Raw genomic sequence first — 16,886 nt, 5'->3', positions numbered from 1 at the left:
AGATGGCCTGGAGAAACCTGAGACTGTGGTGGAAGGGACAAAGCCAGAGGGAATTAAACCTTCACTCCCATCTACACATCCAGGGCTATCCCCATAGCACTGGAAATTGAATTTATAGCTAAAATCAGCAAAATAGACCCAGGAATTAGAATCACAGGTGTTACTTCGCTGACAGCCTATTATAAAGCTCCAACTGTGTCCAAAGTTAAAAAGCTATTTCATAGTTATATTTATCAGGATGAATAATGTGCAAATCTACTTCTCTTTATCTGCCTTTTTTTTTTTTTTCAGTTTATATGTCATTATTGAAAGAAAAATTCCTAGTTCACATAGCAAGGCTTGACCAGATGTTCATCCAGTGCAGCAATGAATCACAAATGTAAATCCAACACCCAGGATAAGCAACACACAGGGAAGTACACAACTCTGTAGCAATTTGAAGGAGGCTTGTGCCACCCAGTAACATGGAAATGAGGCAGATCACTTAGTTGCCTTGATTAACCACACACCTCCCAATAGTCAGCAGAGGCCAAAGAGAGCTGAGCAAGTGGATGTCATCAGAAAAAATGTACAGAAATGTTTGCAAATGCCAAGACATAAAGCCATTTTCATCAGATATATTCTGAAGGACGAGGTGGGAAAAGGGATGCTTGGGAGGGTGAACGCTGCCTGGACACCTTCAAGGAAATGAGTCTGGGGATATTAAAATAGTGTAATCAAAATCAGAGATAACAACATGCAACATCAGAAAAAAAAAATAAATTAAAACAAACAAACAAACAAAAAACATAAAACTGATCCATAAGGAGATCTGTACAGACAGATCCACCCCTAAGCCCTAGGCCATTCAGGGTTCTGCCACAAGTCCATACTGCAAACAGGCCATAGAACCAAGCCCTTCTCCAGATTTGGCACTATTGAATGATGACACCAAAGAAACACACAATGCTACCAGTTGCCATTGCATTTAACAAAAAGGCTGAAAACAGGAATACCACTTAAGACCCGTTTTCAGAAGAACAATGGATGTGTAGATGTAGAAGACAGAACTAACATGAACCAATGAAAGTCAATGTGATTGTGCAACTCTCACCTGTTCAGGATAGGCAGCCTGGGGTAGCCAGGGGACACATGGTGACAACCTCTGGAGGGTGGTGGTGACCCAAGAGCCCCCTGCTCTCCTGAAGTTGTCATCCCCTGAAGATGCCTGCTGAAGAATGGCAGGCATTTAAGCCTGGCTGGCACCAGAAGACATGAGAGGTCCAAAGACCCCTCTCATAATCAAGATGCCCATATTACCTAACTCAGAAGAATGCAGAGATGAAACACAAAATGAAGCAAGCCTCTGCCAGCACCTTTTCTGAGAAGTTAGGACAAATCTCACCAAAGTGTAAGCACTTAAAAGCCAGATATATTGCTTTAGCTCTGCAGACTGGCTGGAGGGGCATGAAACACAGGTCCCTCCTGTGCATTCCCCCAAGCTGAGGAGGGACACAGGGCTCCTGAGGGTGAAGGGGAACAGGGATGGCCATAACAAGGCCGAAGGGGCTCAGGGGGAGCAACCTGACAGCTGGGAGGAAGGTGACAGTGAATGGGAGTGGTTCTGGATAGGAGTGAATGAGTTACTTGTCACCAGCAAGGATAGAGGCTCTGCCTCGCAGAGAGGTGCTGCAAGCACTTGGCAGAGGAAAAGCCATACCCAGCCATGACTGCTTCTCCCTGAGTGCTCAGGCATGAATACATTCGGGCCCAGATTCTTTCCTGAGCTAACTCTGCAGCGATACCAGAAATTATGCAAGTTAAGATGCATGTCTCTTATGAAAATGATGCAATAATCAGTGTCTACGGTTCGATTATGAGATAATTAATTTTAATTGCATATTACATTCTCATTGAATTAAAAGATTTGAAGAGTTTGACTATTTTTATATTCCCCTTGCAATACATTTTGTAGTCTGTGCTATTTAGAGACAGAAAATTGCAACTATTTTAAAAACACGACAATGACTTTCACCTCCCTGAGGGAAATCCTGAATTATTACCTTTGATGGCAACAGGGTTTCATCCTTATTCTGTAAGAGGAAATCGTTCAAGACTCCTTCGTACCTTTGCTTTGCACTGTTTGAGTGTCTTGAGTTCCCAACGCTGATGTGAAAGCTCTCACTGTTTATCTTGTGGAAGAGATGAAATTATGTCTTTCTTGGATTTTTTTTTTCTTCAACAGGAAATTTTGAAACAAAAGCTTTCTTTTTGTGGCATTTCCTTGGTGTTACCCACTAAACAGGAATGCTGGCAGGGCAACGTGCCCCCTCCATGAGCCTGCTGCTGTGGCTCTGTTCCTGCCTTTAGCATCATTGTGCCAGCTGGGAAGGAGGACGACCAGGGTCGGACATTGCCCCATGTGGCAGAGACGTGTTTTGCCTGCTCTGATTTCCCATTTTTCAGCTCCTGCCAGCAGCGGAGCATTGAGCAAAATGTCCCTGTCACAGCCCTAGGCGATTCATTGTAATAAGTCACTCGCTGAATTGCACCTTGTGGTCCCATTGTGAGGGAACAAATCACCAACTTCTCCAATTGCTCAAATATGTTCTCAAATAGTTGCTGAATAAGTCATGCCAGTCATCGGCAGTGTGTGACTTCCCATCCAGCAGCTTGCAGCAGGTACTCAAGACCCAACCTTTGAAGCTGATGGGGTTTCAGCTGGCCGCAGGGGCTGTATGGGAAGATCCTGCGTCCTCCTGGGGTTCGGATGCCGAGCCAGGAGGCTTTTGCGAGGACAAAGTAAGAGCTCAGTGAATTGGCCTTCAGACAGTGAGAAGCTGGCATTTTCTGTGCCATGAGCAGCTCAAAATTGGAATGAGGAGGGAGAGCAGTGACCCCTGTGCTAGACCATCACTGTCCCCTTTCAGGGTACGATATGCGCTCCTCTCCCAGTCCAGCCCCAGCCCTTCCCGGTCAGATCTGAACACACCGGCCCCCTCAACACTCATGCCCAGGTGCTGTGGAGGCCAGGCACCAGTGCTGCCCACAGCAGGTGGAACACCCTCCTGTGAGCAGGAGGGGTAGGGTTCTGTGAGCCACAAAGGCCCAGCTGAGGAGGCTCTGTGATTTCCAAACTGAAATGCAAGATGTCAGGGATGTAGAAAGGAAAGAATAAAAACTGGGTTTGCAAGCATATCCCCAGTTTCATGCTTAAGTACATAATCTTGCCTCTACAGAGGATTTTTTTCTAGGATTGGTGCACCACCATGCACACATTTTGTGCCAAAGAGGTCAGCAAAACTGTAAATCTCACCAAACTCCAAGAAATGTGTTTTATTTTTTCTCAAATCCCCAATTTTTGACTCAAAGAATACACGAAGGCAAGTTTCATATATATTTCTCACATATTCCTGTCTTACACCCCTTACATCTCAACCTTTTCTTTCCTCGTCTTGCATCTTTTACTCTGACTGGGAGACTGAAAGTATTCAGGTATTGATTACACGTCTCTTTCTGACACGCCGTTAAATACGCCATCTCCCATCTTCACACTGGTGACTGGCTTACTTGGCAGGTTTCTTCTCTATGTACAAAACACATCAAAATTGTATTACATGCTGTTGTTGTTTTTAATAGAAATTTTATTCAACTCACCCAAGTTCTCTTCGGGAGATTTTTTTCATTTCACTTAATGCCTAACCTTCTCTGCTGTTGACAGGCACACGAATCTTCCTGGAGGCTGTTGTTCCTGAGCTGGCTGTGCTGGCTGTGTTAAAAGTCTTTTATCCTGAGATCAGTGGTCCCAGGGAGGAGAGCAGGTGATTAAGTTCTGCAATGTGCCTGGCAAGTAGGGACCAATCATTTATTACTTGGCTGTGTCTAGAGCCTCTAAACTAAGGCTTATCCAGTTCAATAAGTGGTGGAACAAAGGCCACTCTGGCATGAAGGCTGTTTATATTTCAATAGCGGATTTTTTTTTTTTCCTTTTTGATCATTTTTCATTCAACCATTGGAAGGCCTTGGAAGTGTGATTGTTGCCTGCTACTGCAATTCCTCCGGCGGTCCACCTTGCAGAGCTGTCCCACAGCCGCACGGCACATGTTTCTGTGTGCAGAGCATCCCCGCGTGAAGCCAGGCGCTTAAACAATAGCGAGGGGCTTTTTATGCCACACAAAAATATATTAAAAATACATAATGTAACTTGTCTTAATATACTTTTCTGAGTCTAAAAATATGCCAGACCAAAAGAAACATATTTACATAAAAAGCAGACAAGGTCAAATAACAAAGAAAGCCCTTAATTAGTTGTAATCAACTTTAATTTGCATACCGTATATAATTCCTAAATGATTGTTAATAATAACTTTATATAATGGACTTCCAATTTTCATGAAAATGGCACATTTTGATAAGCAGACACAAAACCCTAGTACTAATAAGGTTTAATTTGCATACATTAGACTGATTATCCAAACAAAAGGATTACAGTATTACTTCTCCATACCTTTATGTCCTTATTATGCACATTTATTAACTTCACAAAAGCTAGCTGTTAGTGACAAACAATAGCCATGGCTGGAAGAGAAATCTACAGTGTGAATAAAGTGCATTTTAATGCTAAGGAGCAAAGTTTATACCGCATAAATGTTTTGTTTAACTCTTTCTTTGCAAAAGGCATTATGCTGTATTAGACAGGCGCTATTAGCTGCATAAATCACGTCTTCATTATGCGATTTTTTTTTTTGTAAAGAATATATTTTCTGTAAAAACTATGACCTACTCGTGCTCCCAGCTTCCTGATGTGAAGTTAAAGACATGGATGGTGCTTGAACATATCAGGAAACATGTTTACAATCACAGGATTAAGCTGTTAACTCATGTGATTCCAGGGCACGGTGTTAATAAATATATTGCCATAAGCTTCGTTTTCACAGCGTAAATAATAATACAGGTGGCAATAGCTGTTCCTGAGGGTATTACATATACCCTGCAATTAAAGTGTGAGCAAGGGGGAGGGAAAAAAAAAAAAAATCATTAGTAGATCTGGTATCTGAAGCAAATGATGCTCGCCAAGGGGCTTATAAGAAAGCCAATAGACGTGAAGCTTAAATTGAATGCCACCCCGGAGCTCCCCCTGAGCTGTGTGACACGAGGCTGCACTGATGTGCCACAGTGACAGTGATATGAGAGGAGGATGTCACTCCTGCTGCATTTTGCAGCCTTCTGGTGAGATGTGCCACCTCTGAACAGAAACACTGCTTTTGGAGATGCATCGTCAGCTCACGCCTTTCCATCCTCCATGAGCCATGCAGCTGGCTCTTCAGGGAGGCTGCTGTGGTTGTCACAAACCCCGAATGACTTCTCAAGGGTAAGCCCTTTCTTGCCTGATTTTCGACCAAGGTCTCTGTGTCTCATTGCAACCTGTTTGCATGGCACATCAGAGTTGTGCCACAAATGAGTTTACAATGTTAGACTGATGCTGTCCAGACAATCCCTTGACTATGCAGTGAGCATCTGGCAATGTTACCATGTACAGACAACAGATTTGGTTTTCAGCATCACTTCCATCCAAATGCATTCTAAAGCGCTGTATTAACCCCCGTGCTAATTTTCACCTGTGCAGCTCAAGGCTGCTGGCTTCTGGTTCAATCCTGGCTGGTGCCACAAGGTCAAAGCCCAAGGTCTTTGCCCCAGCAGGAACCTGAGGATATTGTTGGGAAACTGTGAATGAATGAGGACTTTGTGGTGTGGCCAATGATCTGTAATGGTGAAGCTACCACTGGGGTATTCTTGCACAAAGACCACATGCATTTGTTGGTATGGAAGGGCAGGTGGTGAAAACACGTTTCAGGGGATATAATATACATGAGAACCCTTAAACCCACTCAGAAAGTTAGAAATAGCATCCTTTAGTTATACATATTGATGATACTTACCAGGTTATTTATTGCATTTGAGCTCTGCTATGGAGATATTGATATTTCAAAGGGTGCCCAATGTGCTTCTCTTCCCAGGAGCCTGCGGGACCCCAGAGAGAACCAAAGCAAGGGCCTAGGCCAGCGGTCTGTGATTTTGGACCAGAAGTTTCTTAGTCAACCCCAATTTATTCTAAAATATTTTCAGAATAAACACACGCAGAAGATTTAGCAATGCCCATTCTCTGTTCAAAGGGACACAGCTATTAAATCCTACTGACATCCAGATGGGACTTAAGTTGCATTTGGATCCAGGCTCAAATTGTCAGGCTGTGAACAAGATTTTTTTTCTGATATCCCAGCTCCGTATTCATATTCACCTTCATAGCCCCTTACTGAGGTGTGCCTGATTCTCCCTGGACACTCATTCCTTCTGTTTTCCTTTCAAAAACTGGTAAACAGTCTTAGAAATGCACTCTGCCCCGTTCACCTCCCTTGTTTCCATTTCACCTTTCTGCTACACACTGCAGAAAGTGTTTCATGTTACAGGCGTTTGACTTTTTGTCTGTCATACTGCAGGTCAAAATCCACTTTCAGTTTTAAAGATCCTTTTGTCCCCTGAATTTGTACAGCTTTGTCCCAGGTTAGATAGATAGATAGATAGATAGACAGATAGATAGATAGATAGATGCAATGTGCAATTAATCAATTAATGTGCACGCCCAGTTATTCTCACCGTTAAGTTTGCATTCAGTGAGGGAGGATGTGCACTGCCATTCCAAGCGACAGATCTGTGATAAAGCCTTGGTCACACAGCAAGTTTTAAAGATCAGAAGCTCAGTGTTAGAAATCCCAAGAATATCCAGAGAACTCCAGACATTTCAGTTTTAGAACAAAATGAAAACAAAAACTGAAAGCAGAACAAAGCCAAGGCACCCTTTCTAGCTCATTTCCAAAGAGAAGAAAATAACATTTTCCTGAGCATCACTAAACAAGGCAGATGAGAGCACACACCCTGCTGAAGCAAACAAGCAGATGTTCTTGAGCAGACCCCAGCTCACCTGGAAGCCCAGCCAGAGTCTTTACCTATTTATGCTATGGTTGCCTGGGTTGCAACACAAAAAACATCACACAAATGTGCTTTCACTCATGAGAAAACCCCACTGACTTGAGGAATTAAAGGTTATGAGTACGGGTTACAATGCAGGAACAATAATTTAGTTAAATCCAACGTCTTTTGTTTAAAGTTAGTTTTTCCGAGGTTCCATAATATTATTTTTAGTTTTCAGGAATGGAAACAATAGCTTAGCTCTGTAAGTGCCAAGTCTTTTTCAAGGCTTGATAAAAAGCTACAAGACAAGAAGGTGCATTGATTCCAAATAATAACTTATACCCTATGATTTCAAGATTTTACAATCCGTGCATATGACTAGAAATATCTGTCTATAGAAGTTTCTAAGAATTATGTATGAAGGGGAGATCTTAAAACATATATTCATTTTTTTATTTTTGAATGGAAAACTTCAAATCAAAAGTCCAACAAATTGCAGCTGTTTGAATTGCAGCTGTTTGAATTGCTGAGCCAATTTACAATCAAATTGTAATTTTATTTTTTTTTCTCAGTTAAGAAAAACCTTTGAATTTGGAAGGAAATGCTCCACTCCATACCAACCCACTCATACTTTTCTACAATGTCATGTACATCCACAGTCCTAGCTGTCATCTTCTTCAGGAGCCTAATTTTACCATGTAAGTTTTTAAGAACACATCTCTGTTCACGATGACTTCACAACATCGGATTTTTCTTGCTTTTTATCTTCATATTTCAATCTACTTTATAACTCTACTTTATAAATTTGCTTGATTTGAGTATCTTAGAAGAAACTCCTTCATACATTCACTTCTACACACTCTGCTGCTATTAGCTGTGTTATTATGACTGTCCTTGGCACATTTACGTCGTGCCTCTTTCAGCAGGGTTACGCTTGTGAGATAGCAGGTTCATTCATTCACCAGCAGTTATTTTCATAAAACATCTCTCTTCCTACAGAGCGCCATGAAGTGCTTCGCAGATGGATTGAATCTCACTTTAAGAGAAATGCAGAATATTAAGCAGAGAGGTCTGGGGAAATGCAAGTGGATGCTGTATGAGAATAGACCCTTTGACAACCACCCCAGACCCAGCCCTGATTCGTGCTGGGGATGTTCCATATGGAGGTGCCAACACCAAGACAGCCATGAGGATCACAGCCCAACAGCCTCCTAACACAATGCCCTTGAAGATACCAGTGAAATGTGAATATACTCTTCCATGAAAAGTGAGCATTCCCTTCTGTTAAATGTGGATGTTCCCCAACCATACGCTTTTTTAAATATCATTATGAAATACCGGTGCTCCCTCAGTGACAGCCAGAGGCAATGGCTTCCGCAGATGTAGAAATAATAATAACAAATACGAGCATAAGGCTAGGTTTGTTGAGGGGCGTGATCCAACAGAGCTTCATACACAGTTTGCTGTCTTTTCCCTCCACCATCCTGTTTTGCCTTAGTCGTGCACTTGGACTAAAAAACCCCAATCCTGTCAATAACATCTCCCGGGCAGGGGAACGCCACGCCAGCGCCTGCGCCCCAACTCATGCCATGCCCACGATCACCCTGATTTGGGCTCCATCCCTGTGAGGCTGGTTTACTGAAACAGCACCGCGTGAAGGTCACGCCGGAGCTAGTCAAACAGGGTGAAGAATGTCCTTCGCTCAATGAATGCTCATTTGAATTTTTAATGGATTTGCTCCGGCGTTGTTCACACCCCCTCTGCCGTTAGCGGAGCGATCGCGTTTCAGCAGCACAAATGCTTGCAGAAAACACATTTCAAAAGTTTCCCGTGCATCCACCAAGGGAACCCCGGCTGCCACAGGCACGCACACACACCTATTTGCACGAGGAGTGTGCTGCTGGCGCAACAGGCAGGTACCATGGTCGACACATGTGCTGTATCTGACCGACCATACAGCTCAACAAGAGAAACCATTTGCAGCCAGGCCACCCTGATATTCATTTAAAGGAACCGCTGGAGCATTCCAGACAACAAGTACATTTGAGAAAATGATGCTCCTCTCATGGATATTCCACGAGCAGAAGAGAATGCGTTTGACAAATAAATTATTTGTTATGAATCCTTTGCTCAGTTCTAGTCAGCACATACAAAGGAAAATAACACAGGAGGTATAATGTTAAATAAGCCTATGATCATCGTTTTAATTTTTTTAAGACCACTGTTCCTAAATGCGTTATTAATTTCATTGAGTACTTAAGATTACTGCCATGACGTTGCTTCAGATTTTATCCATGGGCTTACTAGGACCAGAAGAACCACATCTCCAACCATCTCCTGGAAGACTCAGGACACAGAGCTCCAAACAGTTTCTCTTGGACTTAGCCTAAGACTCGACATGAGGCAAAAGCATGTCCTGAAGGAAAGCCCTGCTCTGGACTCAAAGCCAGGCAGTGCCCAGGAGTCTGCTGCTTCCTTACAGAGCTGCTGGGGCAGTCACCACTGCGGGGACACTGGGACCTTCAGGAGAGGATGCACAAAGGAAGGGAATGGAGAAGGAAAGTGGAAAGTCAGGGGGCTCCCGGGTGAGTCCAAAAGCCTCAAAAATCCTCTGGAGGTCTTGAAGAACCCGAGGTGACAACACAACGGGACAGGAATGAATGGGACGGAGGCGGTACAGATGGAGACCTGTAGAGCAAGCATGGGGCAGGTGGGCTCCATGCAGCCACATGGTCCAGGCAACGTGGGCCTGGGACACAGCAGGGCCCAGGGAAGAGAGCTGGCTGTAGGGGGGAATAGTAGAAGAGAACTGAAGGCGAGCCACCTTTACCTAAAACTGCTGTCCTCTGTGAGTAAAGAAAACCATGTTAATAGAAAAAAAAAATAGTAAGGAATTAGAAAATAATGCCAACTGAATTTAAAAAAAATAAAAAATAAAAAAAATAAAAATAAAAAATAAAAAAAAAGATTTATAAAAGCCTTTTATGAACTAAATGTATGGAAAAAGGGCCAGCTCTGCTCACCCATGGGCACGGACCAGTTATTAAGTTTATGAACAATTACTCCAAAGTGACCATTGCTGTCACTGTCTGGCCTTTTGCCAGATGTAAGTCAATAGAGAAATTGCCACCTGAGCTAGCAACGAAACCAAAGCAACCAACAAAAGCTAGGGCTACTCCCCAAGCAGAAAAGCAGTGGTGCTACAAGCCGGTGCCTGCAAGCCAAACTGAGTCTTGCCAGTTTAGATGACTGCAAAGCGAGGATGTGGCTGCAAACACTGCTCCAAGAAAAAAAAAACAGCACTTCAAAATGAATTCTCTTGGGTGGAAAGTCAAAGTTGCTGAGGTCTCTCTTCACTCCACAAAGAGATTTTGGTGCAGTGCCCCAGTGACCACCACTAGGTATCGATTAATCTGCGTTTAAATCATCAGTCTGCAAAAAGCAGGTGATATTTGTTGTGTCCTCACTGAGGGGGTGGCAAAGCCACTGCAGCCAGAGGGGATGGGAGCTCAGACGGCGGTGACCTGGCGGTGCCCCAGGCAGCGCACCGAGACGCTGCCTCTCCCCCGGCTCTCTCACCGTGGCTGCGGGTGATGTGCCGCCGTGCTTTGATTCCCTTGTCACCGTTGTGTTTTTGTGTGTGTGGGTTTTTTTTGTTAACGGGAGCCCTGCAGAAGTGACTGGGGTTGTTTCTGGCAGCGCTCTGCCCGTCTCCACGGCTCCGGGCTGAAGTGTGCAGCACCAGGGCCGTGCCCAGGAGAGGTCTTGGAAAGGTGCTGTCCATGGCAGTGGGGAATATATCTTGGGGAATACATAATCGAGATAACTGCTGCAACTGAGGCTCGTACGAGTAGTCGTGCCCCAGCTCGTGACATCTGCACGGCCCCAGGCATTTCTCCATCTCCTGCTACCGAGGAGAGCAGCGTCTTGCCTTCCCCACGCCCAGCTCCAGCGCCCTTGGGAACAGCGCCGCACAGGACCGCAGCCACAGCCCTGAGCTCGTAAAAGTAAAAAAAAAAAAAAAAAAAAAAAAAAAAAAAAAAAAAGCCGTGGTTAAAAAGCCTGCGACTGGGCTGCATCGGTGGCAGAGCGATGCTGTGCGCTTCACCCCCTGCCTGCCGGGCTGGGCGCCGCTGCCCCGCCAGCCCGCGGGACCGGGGGCGCGGAGCACGTCGAGGAGCGGGGGGGAGATCACGGGGGGACGGGGAGAGGGAGCGGGGCAGGAGAGGGGGAGTTGCTGTGCCTGCCCCCTGCTCCAGGACGAGCCTTTCCTTCCAGAAAACGAACAGCGCTCACTCAAGCGCTGGCGGGCTTCATGTAGCTATTTTCGTTTTCTCCTTCGTTGCAAAGAGAGTGGGGAAAAAAAAATAATAACAATATTGAGAATGATAATAATAATGTTAATACGTCCAGCCGGTGGTGCTGGGGGCTGGCCAGAAGCTGTGCCTGCCCCCATAGCACCCCCCCCCCCCATCGGGGCAGTGGTGCCCCCCCGGGTCCCCGTCCGGAGCAGGGCTGCGGGCTGCAGGCGGGAGCCGTGCCGCAGCCCTGCGGGCGGGGGAAGGAGGGAGGAAGACGGGAATCCGTGAAAAAAAAAATGAAAATAATATAAATAAAATAAATTGAAATTAAAATGAAACAAAAGTCAAGCCCCGCCGGAGCGGTGCTGGGGCTGCGGGCCAGGGGCAGGGGGGGCTTGTGGTGGGGCTGCCGTCGGGGAGACCCCGGCCCCGCTGCGTCCTGCGGAGGGAGGAGGGCGCCGGGCCCGGCTGCGGGCTGGGGGTAAGGAGAGGAAAGGAAAAGGAGAGGGGAAGGAGAGGGGAAAGGAAAGGAAAGGAAAGGAAAGGAAAGGAAAGGAAAGGAAAGGAAAGGAAAGGAAAGGAAAGGAAAGGAAAGGAAAGGAAAGGAAAGGAAAGGAAAGGAAAGGAAAGGAAAGGAAAGGAAAGGAAAGGAAAGGAAAGGAAAGGAAAGGAAAGGAAAGGAAAGGAAAGGAAAGGAAAGGAAAGGAAAGGAAAAGCGAAAGAAGAAGGAAGGGGAAAGGAAAGAAAACAAAAATAGAAAGAAAACGGAAAGGAGAAGCAGGGAAGGGGCCGGGGCAGAGGCACCGGAGCCCGGGCGCTGCTCCGGCAGCGGCAGCCGAGGCTGCGGATGCGGGCGGCGGGGATGCTGCCGATCGTGCCCCGCTGCCTCTGGCAGCGCCGGCTGCCGGCCCCGGGCCCGCTCTGTGCGCAGGGCAGCGCTCCGTGTGCCGGGCCCGGCGGGGCTCCGCTCGCCGCCAGCCCGCCCGGCTCGGCGCGGGGCCGCTGCTGGACCCCACCACCCACACACCCCCCCCGGCACTCCGGCACCGCGCCCCGGTGTTCAATCAGCAGGCTGCGGGGGGACGGGGCGGGAGGGAGGCAGAGAGGGAGAGAGAAGGAGACCACAAATGAATGAAAGTTTGTTAAAATAATAAATAAACAGATAAATAAACAGATAAATAAATAGGTAAATAAGCAGCCGAGCTCCGACCGCGGACGGGCCCTGGGGGGGGGGCGCAGCAGGAGCCGGGCTCGGGTTGCAGGGGGCAGCCCGCCCGCGGCGCCCCCGTCGGGTTTCGGCCTCTTTCCGTTGGGCTGGGGCTCAACGATTTTCGATTTTCCCCTGTTTTTTCCTCATTTTGGGGGCCGTTCCGGCTGGGGGCTGCCCTCCGCCTGCCGCCCCGTCCCCGCGCTGTTTTCGGGCCGAGCCCCGCGGGGCCGCGCACGTCGGGGGGCGCCCGGGGCGGGGCGGGGCGGGGAGGGGAGGGGAGGGGCGGGGCGGTGCCCGTCGGAAAACCAGGCGCGGAGCCCCCCCCCCCAACACCCACCCGGAGTGGGCGTGCCGAGCGGCGGCTGGGCGTGGCCTAGCGAGCCTGGAGGGGGGGGGGCTCGGCGCCCCCGCTCCGGGCTCCGGCTCCGGCTCCGACTCCAGCTCCGCGCTTTGCCGGGCGCCGCGTGCCGGCGGCCGCCCGCCCGGCCGGCCCCCGTCGGGAGCCAATCAGCGCCCGCCCGTCCGCACGTGGAGCCGGGGGGACTCAAGAGCGCCGCGGCCGCCGCTCACTCCCCCCGTGACGGGCGGCCCGGCGGCAGCGGGCAGCGCCGCGGGGGCGGCGGCGGCGGCCGGCGCCATGAGCGGCCCCTACCCGGAGGAGGGCTGCGGGGAGCGCCCCGACGGCGCCGGCAAGAGCAAGTCGCCCACGCTGCTGTCGTCCTACTGCATCGACAGCATCCTGGGCCGCCGCAGCCCCTGCAAGGTGCGGCTGCTGGGCACGGCGGCGCACAGCCTGCCCGCCGCGCTCGCCGCCCGCCCGGAGCACGACAAGGCCGCGCAAGGTGAGAGCCGGGGCGAGGGGGGCGAGGGGGGAGCCGGCCCGGGGCTGCCCCCGACGTGGGGCGCTCCCCGCGCACGCAGCGCCCCGCACTGACCGCGCCGCTCTGCGCTCTCTCTCTCTCTCTCTCCCTTCTCCCCCTTTCTCCCCGCCGCCCGCCCCGTCTGTCCGCAGGCTCCCCGAAGGGCAGCCCCCCCTTCGAGGCTGCCGAGCTGCACCTGCCCCCCAAGCTGCGCCGCCTCTACGGGCCGGGCGGGGGCCGGCTGCTGCCGCCGGGCCCGCGGGGGGACCGCCCCGACGGGCGGCCGGAGGGGGGCGCCGCCGCCGTGCCCCCCGCTGCTGCCACCGCCGCCGCTGCCGCCGCCGCCGCGGGCGCCCCGTGGGACACGCTGAAGATCAGCCAGGCGCCGCAGGTCAGCATCAGCCGCAGCAAGAGCTACCGCGAGAACGCGCCCTTCGTGGCCCCGCCGGCCGCCCTGGACGAGCTGGGGGGCGGCGGCGCGGCGCACGTCGAGGAGCGGCCCGGCCCCGCCGCGCCGGCCGCCGAGGAGGAGGAGGAGGAGGAGGACGAGGAGATGCTGGAGGAGGAGGACGAGGAGGAAGAGGAGCTGGAGGAGGAGGACGAGGAGGAGCTGCTGGGCGAGGACGGCGGGGGGCTGCTGAAGGAGACCCGCCGGGGCGCCGCCGCGGCCCCCGGGGCGGAGGGCGGGGAGCTGTCCCCCAAGGAGGAGCTGCTGCTGCACCCCGAGGACGGCGAGGGCAAGGACGGCGAGGAGAGCGTGTGCCTCTCGGCCGGCAGCGACTCCGAGGAGGGGCTGCTCAAGAGGAAGCAGCGCCGCTACCGCACCACCTTCACCAGCTACCAGCTGGAGGAGCTGGAGAGGGCCTTCCAGAAAACCCACTACCCCGACGTCTTCACCAGGTACCCGCGCCGACGGGGCGGCCGAGGGGGAGAAGGGGGGGGGGGATCAGGGACTGTAGCGGGGACGGGGACGCCGAGAAGGTCGCCCCCCGCCCGGGGCCGCCGCCTCCGGCTATTTTTACCCCGCGCCGCTGCCGGGCCCCGGGATCGGTTTCGCCCTCCCCGGGCGGGCTGGAGCGCTGCCCGGCCCCGGGAAGCCCCGGCAGGGCTCGCATCAAAGCGCCGCCGCCTAAAAATACCGGCCCGGCACGGCGGGGCCCCGGGGCGGCTTCGGGGGGCCTCGGACCGGGGAAGGGGGGAGCCCGGCGGGGAGAGGCCGGGCTGCGCGCCCGCTGCCCGAAATAGCACCCCCCGACGGGGCCGAGCCCCCCGCTGCCCGCACGCCTCGCTCCCGCACCCCCCGGCCCTTTTTTCGTTTGTTTCCCCGTACGGGGGGCGCCGGGAGCTCTCCGCCGGGCTCTTTTGCTCCCCCGCTGCCGGGCATCGCCCCGGGGGCGCCGCCTCGCTCCCCCCCCAGCCCCGGCCGCAGACCCGGGCCCGGCGGGTCGCGATCGAGTCGCGATCGGGACGGGTCCCGGCGCTTTTTTTGTCGCGCTCCCGTCCCGCGTTTTCTCCCCGTCGCTGCGCCGGGACGGGACAGGCCCGAGGCTGGAGGGGCTCGGGCTGAGCCCGGGGGGCTCCCGTTTTAAGCCGGCGGCCTGAGGGCGAATGGACGGCTCCCCATCACCATCCCCGTGCCTCGGGAAGCGCAGCGCGGCTGTGCCGGCACGGGACGGGACGGGACGGGAGGCAGCCCCGACGGGGGGGGAGCCCCGACTGGGGGAGCCCGGCTGCTCTTGGGGCCGGGTGCGGGGTGCGGGCAGTGCCCGGAGCAGGGCAGAGGGCTGACGGCGGCGTGTGTGTCTCCCCAGGGAGGAGCTGGCCATGAGGCTCGACCTGACCGAAGCCCGAGTGCAGGTGAGTGGCGGCCGCGGGCGGCGGGGCCCCGCTCGGGATCGGGAGCGGGATCGGGACCGAGAGCGGCACTCGGGGCGTCCCCGCGCCCTCCCCGGCCCCGCGGCGGCCGAGCCGACCCCCGGGTGATGGAAATGAGGGGGCCCCGCGGGGTTTTGGTTGTTAGACACGGCCCCGCTCGGCTGCGAGCCGGGTACTTGGCTGCGATCAAATCTCCAATCGGGCTTCATAAAAGCCCACTTAGTGCTAGAACAAACAGGGCCATTTGAAGGCGAAATGTTGTTTGATTTCCTCTCCGCCTGCACAAGGAGCTGGCTAATGCTATTTGATTTCCCATTTTTGATAGCAATAAGCCTGCATTGATCTAATAGTGAGTGAGTGCAATGCTATTAAAGGTGTTTGCCGCCCCATACCAGAGTGCATTTCCCAACCCAAGTCTCATAACCAGAGAGACGATAAACATTGGGATGCCCTGATTGCCAACAGAAAACAGATGTCTCCGAGTTGGAAGCTGAGCAAATCACTTTACAGTTAAAATCAGGCGCTGATAAAGCATAATAAATTCCATATGGCTCATTTAATACACAACAGCTTCTTGCATTAGAGGGGCTAATGATGAGATTTGTCCCCTCCTTTCTGTTGACACATTTCTCCATTGTCAAACAGAGATGTGACAGCAAATCAGTATTTTCAGCTCAGGGGAACAAGTCGTGGGAAAGTTAAATAACTTTTAAAAAAGAAAGACACCCCCTTTCTCTCCCCTATTCACGGGAGAAGATGTAATTAAGGGAATATGAATTATGAGAGCCCCTCCGTTTACCTTTGGGTGTACTCAGACTTATTAATTCAATAACGGGGAATTGCAGCGAGGACAGCTCGCTAATTGAGTTTTAGCTGGCAGAGACGATCCTTTTGCCAAAGACTCTCGGCTTCCCCGCGAGCACGGCGCAGCCTCTTCCTACGTGCGCGCCCCGGTGCGCGCCTGGCTATAAATTATAGATGGGGACTGTAGCGAGGGACCCGCAGCGCTGCCGCCTCTATCGGATCCGGGGAGACGGGGCATCGCGCTGCTCCTACAAAACGGAGCCGAGCCTCAAAGGGGAGATTTTGAGCCGGCGGCAGCCCGAAAATCTGACAAATGCGAGTCCCTCTCCGAGCCTCTCGCTGGGTGCGTGTGGCGCCCCGCGCTCGCGTTTCAGCGAGTGTTGTCTTTCCCTTCGGCGAGCAGTGCTTTTTTTTTTCCCACTGCCTCTTCCTTGGTTTAATCCCGGGCTCCTTGATGATTGTTAATTTTTTTGGTTTGTTTTGGAGGAGGGGGGGAAGAGGAAAGGGACGGCGATTCCGTGGCTTCCAAACTAAGTTTTGTAAAATACGCCCTGAAAGCACAGCGTGGAAACGCACTTTTGCTCCTTCGATCGCGCTGCAATTTATTTCCTCGTTGCAGACACTAGCGAAGTCACGATTTTTTCGTTCTTAACCTTTTTTTTTTTTTTCTGGGGGGGGGGGGGGAGAGAGAAGAAGAGAAAAAAAAAAAAAAAGGAACGAAAAAGGCGGTGACCCCCTAACGCCGCCGTTTGTGTGTGGTCACTTTGGCGAACCCGGGGCGCGATTCCCCGCCTGGGGCGCGCACGGCGCTCGCAAGGAGCCCCCAGAGGGGCAGCCCCGGGGCCCGTGCGGGCAGGGCCGGCGGGGGGCGGCCCCGGGGGGGCGGCG

The 16,886-nt window shown here is 51.9% G+C and overlaps 1 protein-coding gene across 1 annotated transcript in view; it reads left to right on the top strand.

Moving 5' to 3' along the window:
• The first annotated feature begins 13,049 nt into the window (after window positions 1-13,049).
• Window positions 13,050-16,886, top strand: part of ARX (aristaless related homeobox) — a 5,131-nt gene continuing 1,294 nt past the window's right edge. Inside the window, exons 1-3 of the mRNA XM_084306250.1 lie at window positions 13,050-13,301; window positions 13,472-14,219; window positions 15,131-15,176. Coding sequence (XP_084162376.1) covers window positions 13,097-13,301; window positions 13,472-14,219; window positions 15,131-15,176 — 999 coding nt within the window. The 5' untranslated portion in view covers window positions 13,050-13,096. The remainder of the gene's footprint in view (window positions 13,302-13,471; window positions 14,220-15,130; window positions 15,177-16,886) is intronic.

The sequence above is a fragment of the Netta rufina genome, assembly GCF_964035555.1.
Source record: "Netta rufina genome assembly, chromosome: 1".
Taxonomy (NCBI): Eukaryota; Metazoa; Chordata; class Aves; order Anseriformes; family Anatidae; genus Netta; species Netta rufina.
The sequence above is the reverse complement of the archived record's forward strand: the minus strand, read 5'-3'. Positions and strand labels throughout refer to the sequence as shown.